The sequence below is a fragment of the Gasterosteus aculeatus genome, chromosome 7, assembly GCF_964276395.1.
Source record: "Gasterosteus aculeatus chromosome 7, fGasAcu3.hap1.1, whole genome shotgun sequence".
Taxonomy (NCBI): Eukaryota; Metazoa; Chordata; class Actinopteri; order Perciformes; family Gasterosteidae; genus Gasterosteus; species Gasterosteus aculeatus.
The window spans coordinates 11,838,417-11,851,126 of NC_135694.1; the positions used below are offsets into that span (position 1 = coordinate 11,838,417).

The window sequence follows — 12,710 nt, forward strand, 5'->3', positions numbered from 1 at the left end:
CAGTTCTTTCTCTGCCCCCACAGCACAACTTTAAACCGTGCATTCATCTATTCCGCTTTCACATATTTAATACATGTTATACATTTATTTTTCATTGAGACGGGTTGAATAGTCTTTAGGGATGGAAAATACAGAAGGTGTCATTTAGCAACCTTTTTCCAATTAGATAAACTGTTCTTTTTTTAAATAATATTTGAAAGATTAAAAAAGCCACGTGAATGCTTTATTAGTCCCACAGCGGGGGAATTTACAGGATACAAGAAACAGGATCACAAAATTATTATAAATACGCATTAATAACAAATAAAAAACAAGAATGCTTCATAAGAAGCGCCAACTCTGAGCTAATGCTGTATGCTATTATTTCATATATCTGAGTGGAAGAGATCTTCAATTGCAGGACATGATTGAAACGTCATCCTTATGTTAAAAGTAGTGCTTCTGGCGTCCCCCCCTTTACATTTTCGGCCTGAGCAACCCAGAGGACCTTATTTTGAAAGGCCTGGCAGGAAGTGTGACCGTGTGGGAGTGTCGCCGTAGTGAACGCCTTGTATGCGGCGTTCCGGACGGTGCTTGACTGCAGGCCACACGCGAACCGCGCGCCGACAGCCCCGTTAGTTTTATCCGCCCCGCTATCACTCCGTACCGGCTGTTCGCGTGCGTGGAAACCGGAGCCATGACCCGCCGCTGCCTGTGGTCGCTGTGCCTGCTGCTGGCGCTGCTGCTGCCGCCCGGAGGTAAGGCTTTGTCCCGCGCACCTCCGCGGCTCCACATGTTCGCCTTTTGTGCCGCCCTTTAAATAGAGGCCGATTAACGGTCCACCGGCCCGGAGGCAGACACCCACTACGTGCCCGTTCACATTAGTACCCCTTTGTTATTTATAATACAACCATTAAGGATACAACAATGTATATTGTGTGATATTAAATTAGTTAATTTTGGAGGCATTTGCTCCAGGCATAACTGATGCATGTAGCCAGCAGTGATTGGTTTAGTAATTACACATTATTACATTAAGTTGAATTAGTCTATAGGATTTTTCCGTACATCCAGATATTTCCTTTATTTATATGAAATGTGAAATGAGTTATCGTAGGTCAGACTGGCACCACCCACCATATCTTGTCTGTCTGGATTGCAGCGGCACGTGCCACACTTACGATGATATCACTCTCGATGATGATTAATATGAAAAGTTAGACACCTAAAAAGATAAATAATTTAAAAGCAGATGATTGTATGCAGCATTAAGAAGAAGCACCTGTCCTGACCCCCCCCCACCCTGGTCTCCAGGGTTACAGCACAACACACCCAGGTTTCTTGCATTTCATCTTACGGTGCAATTTACCCTGTACATTTTGTAAACCAACTAGAAAAAAATCATTTATAACACCAGTTGTAGGCAAGTGACTGCAATGCTCTAACGCTCATCATGCAAATGAGATGCAAATGAGGGGAATTAATTTTGGCTCAGTGAGGGCGAGGAGGGAATTCAGTCTCTGCTCATGCTGGGGGGGTTTATTCCCTGATTTCTGGACTCTTGTTAACCGTCATTATAGAGCGTACAACCAACAGCAGCGTTGCCTTTCCCCCGTGTAGACTAAGGATACCTCCCTTGGAGCTCATTTCCTCCCCATAACCTTGTGACCAAACTGACAATCCTGTATCACTGGGGGGTTACGGCAGTGTCGATACCTTCACCGCTGGACCGTAGGCGGGCGAAGCTGCTTGGAGGACGAATGAGACCACTGCTCAGGTTTCCTATTGGGAATATGTCTATGTGGTGGAGTTCAACATAGACGTAGGTGTGTGTTTGCTTATTAGTGGAAAACAGGCCTGTTTATTATTTACCCATGAAAACAAATGTGCAGCCGACTCTGAGTACAGTGAGCTAAGCTAACATGCCAGGCAGGCATCCTGGATGCAAGGATTTAGTACGGTTTTGTTCATAGAACAACGTTTCACTTGGAAATTGATGGAGATGAGGTCATTCAGACCATAATCCAATGTACACACAATGGTCAGCAGGTCACGTGTAGAATTAGCCTCACAGAAGGCCCCTTCGCCCCAAAATTCTATGAACATTATAAGGAAATGCACCAATAACCACAAAGAAATGGCCATGAAGTTCAACACTTGGGATCTATGGGAATTGAAAATATTATAAGGTATTGTATATTTTATAATATTATTATAAAATTATATATATTATAAAAAATATAATACAGTGAATATCAAAAAATATATATAAGAAAAATATTTCATTCAAAAAAAATATAGAGCTGAGTCAAAACTATATTCATCTCGAAAATATTTTTCGTCCCCTTATTTTTATTTTGAATACATTGTTGTATTTTTCAATGTTCAACAACAAAACTTTCAGGTTCACATTTGTTTTTCAAATGAACAAAACCTTTGACCTGGAGTTGGCTCCATAGGTGGCCTATAGTTCGTAATTCTACCAGACCTCCCATTTTAGCTGGTTGCCTTAGTTGTATCTCTTCCTAACGTTTCCTGACAATCCCTATATCAATAAGTAGAGCAGCTTAGTTGTACTCAAGTTATAACATAAAAACAAAATAGATTTCCTCGGGGAAATTAGGAGTGACAAAGACAAAAGTGACAAAGACAAGATCGGATTCAAAGAAGTCAAAAAGAATAAAGCAAAATGAAGAAGCAACCACAGCAAAAACCCAGATTTTCATGTAGTGTTCAGGAAATCAGTTGTATCGTTGTTGATTAATACGGAACAATCTAATATTAATTTTAAACTTAAACAGGCCTTTAAAAAAGTAGTCAAAATGTCCTCTCTTTCCAAAAAGTCAATGAGGTTGGCTTAGGTTTGTTTTTGTCCCATCTCGTAAATGATCTGTTTTGCTGCTCAGACAACAAACAGAGCAGATTAGTGCACAGGGGGCCCAGTTTGGCACCAGCTCTGCGGTTTTGTATCTGTGTGCCACAGTTACAGTAGCAGGGCCCTGGAAAAATGATCCATGACATTCCCTTACCTCCACAAAAAGTGAAAACAAAAGAGACCTGTTTGAACGCCTTTTGGTTGGATGTGTGAGATTAAGTGTAACGTGTCTCTTCTGTCCTCTCCGGACTGTAGTTCTGTCTCAGGGCTTTGACCTGGCCGACGCTCTGGATGAGGTTAATCCAAGTAAGTACGACAGAACACCATTTGTCTTTTATGTCCTCCATGGCCATGCACGTCCTAACATCTCCTAACTACACGCAGCATCTTAGAAATACTAGATCTGTATCGCCAAATCAGCCATAGAATACTGCAGAAGATCTGTTCTAAATGTACAATCAAATATCTACTTTTGATTGAGGTTAAAGTAATGACTATGACTATATATGACTATATAATCTTAACCTACAGCGACCCCTACCCCAAAGCCAGCAGCACCAGGTGGAGGAAAAGGCGGAGGTAAGGCCCACACAGATCACTTCATTCTATGATAATTCTAAATATAATAAAATGAGGTAATAAAATACTCGCTTAACCTATAGACAGCATCATCCAGAAGTGTGAACCAATAGGAATCGTTGATGTTGTCCGAAATGTTACATTTGACATACGACACACGCCTTACTTTTGTTTTTCCAACCCCAACTCTGAGCATTCTCATCCAGCTGTGTGGAATCATTTACAGTGCACTGAAATCAGTGGTTCGACACATTTGTGCTGTCCGTGTCCTGTGCAGGATTTAATCTGGAGGACTCCCTTGACCTCACCACCAAAGCCCCGCCCAAGGTCACGCCAAAAGCCCCCGTGACTACCCCAGTGAAGCCTAAACCCAAACCAGGTGAGAGACAGCGCCGGCCTCCGTGTTTCCTTCTGAGGCCACGTCTCTGATCTGTGCTACTGTAGATACATGGTTGTGCATCACATATAGGACCTGCTCTCGATGTAGATTTGAAGGGCCCATTCTAAATAAACTAAGACACAACAATTCTGTTGAGGTGATTACACATGACAAAATGAAGAATTAGTTATGAATATTGTATTTCACTTAAATCAGTGACAATAAATCTGCACAAATCCTTCACACTGGTCCTTTAACATAGAAACGGATAGTGGGCTTTTATTGTGAAAAAAAGAGCTGGGAGTCATTGGATCATAGGCTACAGGTTAACAGTGACGTAGAAAAGTAGAAATGTTATTTGTAGCACAATAGAATCAATACACGTATGCATCACTAATTATATTTGTATTGAACTGTCCACGGTATCGGCTCAACACATTATGTCAGCTAATTCACACCTGTAAAGATGGACGACACAGATCCATTGTAGAAAAACAAAGCCAGAACATCCCAGACATGGCCGCTGACGTCCTGTGCTTTTGACATCATTTCAGCGAGAGACGAGGTCCCGCCTTTACTCCACCTGACCCAATCACAAGCCAACCGCGGCCACAACTCCTTAACGTGAGAGCCACCCAGCTGCTACTTTAGCACCACTGTAACCGTTTGGCTAGAAAGACACAACTAACAACAATATCTCTATAAGTGCACATATGAGGAGCGTAACGCATGCGCTATCACACATACTCATGTTTTGCAAATGTTAGCAGCAGATCTGCTTGGATATAACTGACATTTTGCTAAGCTAGTTAGCAACACGGTCAGACTAGATATATTTGTATACAGATGGATTCAGACTCAGAGTCAGATCTTTAGCTTTACCTTCATCCCAACATCTCAAAACGTTTCTACTCTACGTACAATTCTTGAGCCTTCGGCCAAGTCTCATTGGCCCAGGCAACTGTCAATCATGGTGTCACACTAACTAATTCAAACCAAGCTTGTAGAAAGACTTGCACGTGCCTCCATATCTGCAAACGTGTTTCTTCTTGGCAAAATTCCTCGTTTTCTTTGATGTGACTTGTCGAGTCTTTTGCTTTTGATCAGAGCAGTCAAAAGGCCGTGGTTATAAAAGCTTGAGGGTTCATCACACGAGGTGGATGTGATGTGATGGCCAAACAATTTTTGTCGCAATGTGAAGGAAATCAAGCTGCACCCAGCCTCGTTTGTATGTTAGATTATTCTACATTGGCTCACTTTTTGGATTACAGTCAATCCGGCCTTTAAGCGGCCTTCACCCATTATTACTATGCATTTATAGTTCAAGTGTAATTTAATTCTAGCGTAAGCGTGCATGTTTATATTTTAATACTTGGCGGGGTTAATGACCTGCATGGCAATCCAGATATTTTGGCTTCAATTCTGGCCAGCCGCCATGTCTTCCCTTTCTATATTCAGTGTATTTGTGTATAACTTCTTCACCTGGAGAGGCTCGCAGGTCTTTTAATTTCACTCATTATGTCACAGTCTTAATGCGACTTAAGACTTCTGCTCTCCCCTTTACAAAAACATTGACCACCGACCTTTTGACCTCAACAGCTGCGGATGACTTTGACCTGAGTGATGCCCTGGACTCCAACAATGACATTGGTATCAAGGATAAGAACAAGGGGCAGGGAGGTGGGTGGGAGTTTCTCCCGTAGGACTAGCATTTGTTAAAAAACACACAAAATAACAATCATCATTTTAAAGGGAATTAAAGCCACTATGTGTAGAACAACAACCTGACATGACATCACAGATAAGATAAAAACAGATAATGATCAGACATTCCAATCACGTACAAGTTGTAGACATAGCGGCTTTAAAAGACAGGAAGTCATCCTCTGCAGTATATTTAAAACTGGGAATTTTAAGTTCAGATCCTCGGGATCAGATCGCCCTTAATGAATATACTGCAGTCCAAAGCTATCCTCTCCCCCGTGTCTCCATCCACATTCCCATTTCTCCGAGTACTGCAGTATTGTACAAACTCCCCTCGCCCCCCCAAAAAAGAATTAGAACTTTAGAAAGTTTTTGTGGATCCAGTATGAGCACAATTGAAGCCACAGTGTGCTTGTAGAAGGACTCAACATGTCAGGAGAGCTCATTGTTTTCAGCCCCCCCCCCACCCCCTCCCTGCTGATAAAGCTTGCATGCTGTTTCCACACTGTCTAACTGCTCCAGTCCATCACCATACGATTTTAAAATCCTTTCATATATTTCATTCTCCATTTGTATTTTTTCTGTATTTCCTCAATTCCTGTGTGTAGATTCTACAAATGAAAGGAATGATTGTTATTACTGATTAGATGTACTCTCATGTATAATTTCACAATGAAGACTGCTCGTCATCAACCTTAAAATATATTGTCATGCATGATAAATACTCCACTACCTACATTTGACTGTGTATATTAAGACCAATGTGACACTAAAAACTAAAAACAAATTAATCTATTGGATTATGTAGAACCATGATTGGCCTCAGAAATCATATTGGCCGGGTTATATTGAGCAGGAATCATGTCGTGGGCAAATCCCTTTTTACTTTAAAGGTACAGGAAACATTATTTACAAACCGTAATGTTAAAAATGTGCTGTCCACATGCACTATGGGGATGGAAGTTCAGATGGAGCATATGGATGTTTCAGTCAGAAACTGTATGCAAAAGGGAAAGTTGTTCCCTCATTACAGTTTGAAGAGAATAAATTACATTTTCAATTTCAATTTTGAAACAGTCAAATTGAAATTGATATCAGCCGTTGCTCACCAGGAGCCATCAGTGTAAACGTGGCTCTCTTTCTTCCTCGTCCTGCTCATCATCTGCTCGATCATTTGCGGTGACAAGTTCACGCTGGATTCTGATAGGGGCAGATGTCAAAGCAGACTTCTGTCTCAACAAACAGGGCAGCTGGTCCCCCTCATGGGCTTTAGTTTACTGTACCTTTATGGATCGCCGTTTAACCTGCAGTTTATCATTTCGAGATGCCGTTCTTCTTCTTCACTGATTATTTGGCCTCTTTCAGGTGGATTCTCTGACAACGATCTGTTTGATGTCAGCAAAGACGAAAACTACCATCCTGACAAAGGCAAAGGTAATTCTGCACCTCTTCAGAAACCTGCGGTAAAGCCCAGGTAGAACCTGGTGGCTGAGGGAGTTTAAAACTGCCGCACTCTGTTTCAACAGGGGGACGTCCCAGTGGTAGCAAAGATCAGTTGGACCAGTACGATGAAAACTCTGGTGGGTTTCATTTCCTCTCTAGTGATTGTTCATAAATACCCGTCCGTCTCTCTGGCTACAGGACTTCACTATAAATAGTATATACTTATATATCATTTGTGTGTTTACAGATACCACTGCAGAAGTGGGCACCATTGCGGGGATCGCTAGTGCGGTTGCTATGGCGCTGGTGGGCGCTGTCAGCAGCTACATTTCCTACCAGAAGAAGAAGCTGTGCTTTGGTCTCCAGCGTAAGGCTTTTAGATGTATTTATTACACATGAAATTAAGCCACACCAGGGCACAAATATCTGCATTGTGTCTCTCCAACTAGAAGTAGGTCTGTCACTAAGATTGTTGGCAGGTTCCACGTAACTTTAAACTTCTTCTTTAGTTGGCCCAGTTCATCAAATCAATGCTAAACGAACGAGTCCTCAGTTCTACTGAGCTATTTGGCCTCTTTTAGCTCATTATTTCAGGATATATGGGACAACACGTACAAAGCAGAAAGAGATGTTATTCCTGACATGCTCAATGTGGAAACAAACGGCTTAGTTGATGACGGTTTCCATAGTGATAGGCCACTACTCTGGCGAATGAAGCAAGCATTTATTTATTTATTTTTACGCTCTATACTTTATTTTATTTCATTGTACAGAGTAATCTGTTAAACTGTACACATGACAATAAATATCTTGAAACTGGTGCCAACATATTTAATAAATCACTAGTTTGAAACTGGCTCGTTGTTGTTGCAACCCAATCAGGGAGATCTACTCATCAGTAGTACTACAGAAGAGATGTCAGCTTTGTTAATAGAGGTAGAGCCGCTAGCAGCAGTGGTGGCACACGTCTGTTGATGCTCATTGAATGTTGCTATGTTACAGAGAGCCTGAATGCTGACATGGTGAAGACTGAGAACCCCGAAGCCGTGGTTGCTACAGAACCACAAGGTAAGCATGTGTCTACTGCACCTTCTTGTTCTCTAGACCCAGACCCGCCGGGTGGCTTCGACAGAAAGCAGCATCTCTGACCATTTCGACTGTCTGTTGTTTCTTTTGTCTTTCCAGTCCAACAGACTCTCCTGGAGCCCCCCAATGCTGAACCCCCTACTGAGGAGAATGCTGTGTAACACACTCACATGCGTCACACACACACACACACACACACACACCTACCATCATTTGCTATTTCCCAAACATTCCCCACGTAAGCCCTCTTCTCACACACACACACACACACGCGCGCGCTACAGGATGTTGAGTAGCATGTCCTGATTGATCTTAGAGCTCCGTTCTGTACACTTTGGGATTTTAAGTCCTTTTCAATGAATGTGAAGTTGTAAACATGGCTGACAGTGTATCCAACCTTGCCAAATGTAAGTGTAAATAGTTACTTATTGTTTTCTGTTCAAAGCACCACTGCAAACAGCTTGTGTTCAGATGACTTTGAACTCCAGACACACAGTGAAGTTGGAATACTGGAAAAGAAGATACAAAAAGTTGTTGGTCTGAAGCTTCTCCAGGTGTGTGTCGAGCGTCTCTGGCTTCACAGGGAGTCAGTTACTTTATTGATTGATTTGATTGAATTTAGAATGATCTGTGATTCGCAGCGTGATTGAAGCTGAATGTCATGTGAACCAGGGGGCGTTGGGAGACACGCCCAGTCTTCTTTCCTTTTTTTTTAATGAATGAAAGTTCAACAATATTTAATTTTCTTACTTGGAATGGAAATCAGCCGTTTCTCCCTTATTTTACAAATAACTGATTACTTGTCGTAGATCATCGATGTTACTTTTATTGATGGAAGTTAGAGCTAAGCAAGCTAATCATGTATTTATGAAATGTGGTGATAAAATGTGTCATAACCACAGTTAGTGTTACTAGAAAAAGGAAAGTAACACATTCAATTAAGGGGAAAGCTTGGACTCATAGAACTCAGGTTACATACCATAACTAAACATAGTCTGTTCACCTGTTCCCATAAGTAACGTAAATTGCGGACATTTGTCCTGTGATTCAGATCCATACTTTCGTAGCCAAGGATAGATCCTTCCACCAAATTTAATGAAAATCCGCCCAGTAGTTTTTCTGTGGTCTCCCTGACAAACTTTTTTAGAGGTAATCATTATTCTTTTTTTATTATTATAAGTTTCAGTGTATAATCATGATGAGTTTGAAATCTGTGATAATGATGATAATGCTAAAAAATAATCACTGAAGTTTTTTATATTTTGACCCACTTGGACAATGTATGCTGCCCTTAAATGGGCTCCGTTGGTTCCATTGGTGGTACATCCTGCTGGTAGCTATTGGTCACATCATAGGACAGTTATATCATTAATTGGTACATGTTGCTTCATGCACACCCTTGGTCTATGTTGTACAAAGTTGCCTTATTCAGAAATGGATCTTTTTGCAGCGGGAAAAGAATAAGGCGTCCAAACATTTCTGTCTACTAACAACCTGTGACTTTTTATAGTGTAAATATCTAATTTAAATGATGATGCTTATGAAGGGAGCATGGCTTGGTTTTTGAAAGGGAGGATGTTGAGATAGTTTGCATCGAGAGTAGCCCAAAGTCAAGAAATTAATAAATAATTTAAATTCAAAAGAATTTTAACAACTCACCAAACTGGTAGCATGACGCATAACAACAATGCTAACTAAACCAGTTCCACTGCAGTTAGTTTTCAAAAAGGCACATCGTGCACCTCTCTGCAGGCATGAAAATCCCTCACCTTTCGGCGGAATTTGCCGTTTTGAAACCAAAATAGGTGACCTACGTGAATCGTGTAGATTCAATGAGTTGTTTTTGGTGGGGGGGTGAGGTCGGTAAAATGATTAGCTAACGCTACCGCTATTTTGCTACAGAATACTGTGTGTACTGTGTTTTATTGTGTTAGCACTGAAGTGTCAATGTTTGCAGAAGAGGTGTGAAATGTATCTTTATCCACAGTGCATTTCAGATCAACATCAGTGTGATAAGGGAAAATAGCGGTATGCTAAGATGTATGAAAGTAGCACTACGCAAAAAACAAAACAGATTTTTGATATTGTAGCCGGGCCATTAATTGCGTACAACAATTTAAAGCAATCCTTGTGAGTTTCCCTGTTAACATTCATGATAAATGCATTCCCTTCCATGTAAAAAATAAGCTAGCTAAGTCACACATAGCTGCCTTTCTTTTGACTACCAAACGTCGTTTAATAAGAGCATAATCTGCATGTAAAATACATTATCACTATGGGGTCACGCTCCAGTAAGAAACTGTGTATCTCTTAATACATTAACTCATAAATAATGCAATAATTGGTACGAATGTTTATCGCTGAACCATTTAAACTAAAGCGTATTGGAGCATTTGCATCGGTGCATTGACTTTGACGCGTTTTTGAGGACAAAGTGGCCACAATGGAACAATATTTTTAACAGTGAAGAATTGAGTTAATTGTTAAAGATGATGTCTAAAGGAGATTTTGAACCAGTTACTAGAAAAAGGTACAAATCTAGTGTTCTTTAGCCGTGTAGATGAAGTTAGCAGCAGTAGTTAGCTTTAGGAGCTTGAATAGTGTCGTGACGAGTGCTTTTGGAAGGTTGTGATGGTTCAACATATTACTGTGAGCTTTTCTGTGTTTGTATTATTAGCAGCGTGTTTTACGTTGCATATTATACCCTTTAGTGTGTGTTCACACTCTGCCTTGCTCTTTTTAATCTTTCTACCCAAATTTCCTAATAACGTAGCTTAACTTTTTGTAGATAGTTTTACTGCTTACTGCTTATCTCAAATCATTCACCGTTTTTCTCTACGGTCTGATAATGCTTGCACAGCACTGCTCAGAACCTCTGCTGACAATTACCGAGCCTTGTGTGAGCCATGTGCTTAAATTATCCCACAATGTGACACGTGCCTCACTTCCACCGCGTGGTTCGGCTCCATCAGAACGCTCAGGCGCGTAGTGGATGCACTGTCAGCGCAGTCCTGCGGTGGTAAAAATAAAAAAAAAGTTGAGTAACTTTCAGAAATTGCAGTTGCCATTGAGGACATTGATGCAAATTGTCCAGTGACGATTCTCCCCAACCAATGGGGGGTTTGCATTGTCTCAACCCACGCCTGTTTGTATTGGCTAAGGTCACATGGAACCTCGAACCGAGGTGGTACCAAAAGAAAGGTGGCATGGACCGTCCCCAAACCAGAACAGAGCGGGCTGAGTCGAGTGTGGACGCGCGGCACTGCGCAGTGGAAGTGTGCCAACGGTCAACAATGGCGCGGTCACCTCCCCAGGGATGGAGGAAGGATGCACATCTGGCTGGCTGGAACTATCTTACTTTTCCAAGTGGGATTCTTCCGATAACTGTTTCCCAGTCACAATTCTGTTTGGTCTTTACAATCTCCACATCTTTAAAAAACCATCAGACTATTTCTACAGGTGTTGATCATAAAGAGGCTGGTGGAAGCCCCCGTGGTATCAGCAGGGCTCTGAGTAGCGTCTGTCATATGAGCTGTGAGTAGCGTTGGCTGTGCCTGTGGTCGTGCATGGATGCCCTGTCAGCTGTAGTACAAATAGTGCTCCTCTCTGCCTTACACCCTGTACGTCTCCCACAGTGCCTTTATGCATTGGGACTAAATGAGAATAATGTTTTGGAATAAACGTGAAGGAAAAGGATTGAATAAAATGTCCTTAAGATTGAATGTGTTTGCTATTCCGATGAGCATTTCATGGATTACAGTACGTCTTATAAATAACGTGTAAGGACTAGTATACTGCAAAAACACACTGCACCTATGACTCCGTGATTATGTTTATTATTATCACGTGGATGTTGATGATGCTTTAAGATTCAGTGTGGACATTATTGTCTCCAGACTGTAGTAGACACAATGGGGTCGTGTAAACAGGGTTGGGATTGCGTGGACTGGGGGAGTGGAAGAGGCGGTGCCAACAGATAACACATGTTTCTACAAGGCACGCTAAAAACTAAATTCATATGATATTCGTGAATGTATAGTACATTTTTTACAGTCAACCCAGCATTTACTGTTTTTAACCGCTATGTTTTTGTGACATGTGAAGTGCCCCAACATTTTTTGACATTACTCCAGGGGAGTGAAAGAGGTGCTCTCACATGAATTTACCAGATCAGTTGTTTTTTCAATTATTTGCCCCATAGGAAAGACATTTTTCAGATTATTCTCCTAGTTCTTGGCATTATATTGTTAGCTTGCGTTGTAAAGCGTCTACTGTACCTGCGTGGTGCTACGGCACAGCTGTGTGTGAGGTCACGTGACACTGACCTCTATGATGCCCCCAAATCCCACTCCCCCACTTACTCTGCTGGGCTACCTGTCACATCACACACACACCTCCAGCATACTGCGTTTGTACAAACACACACACACACTTTAATGCATGCTTTTCTCTACACACTCTTTACTTCTAGCTTACAAGTGTCGGACTTTTGTGTCTTCCTGATCTCCGAATGTTGGACAGTCTTCATTGCGTGAAGTGTAATAGTGCTAAACTGGGCTTTCTCTATTTCACTAAGACAAGTCTATGGTGGTCCAAGTCATTTGAAAAGTTCTTGTTACTAATATGAACCAATTCAATAAAATAATTCAAAAGACAACAAAGACT

At 41.4% G+C, this 12,710-nt stretch overlaps 1 protein-coding gene across 2 annotated transcripts; it reads left to right on the forward strand.

Annotated features, from left to right (window-relative positions):
• Positions 1 to 502: 502 nt before the first annotated feature.
• cd99l2 (CD99 molecule-like 2) lies at positions 503 to 12,706 on the forward strand. Of its 2 annotated transcripts, XM_040183094.2 has the most exons (10): positions 509 to 737; positions 3,110 to 3,160; positions 3,386 to 3,433; positions 3,711 to 3,812; positions 5,412 to 5,492; positions 6,882 to 6,950; positions 7,043 to 7,096; positions 7,207 to 7,326; positions 7,962 to 8,027; positions 8,145 to 12,706. In XM_040183094.2, the coding sequence occupies exons 1-10, from the start codon at positions 677 to 679 to the stop codon at positions 8,204 to 8,206; spliced, it is 714 nt and encodes a 237-aa protein (XP_040039028.2). In that variant the 5' UTR covers positions 509 to 676; the 3' UTR covers positions 8,207 to 12,706. The 2 variants fall into 2 exon arrangements, with proteins under 2 accessions (XP_040039029.2, XP_040039028.2); XM_040183095.2 differs by lacking the exon at positions 5,412 to 5,492 and having other exon boundaries at positions 503 to 737.
• Positions 12,707 to 12,710: the final 4 nt, after the last annotated feature.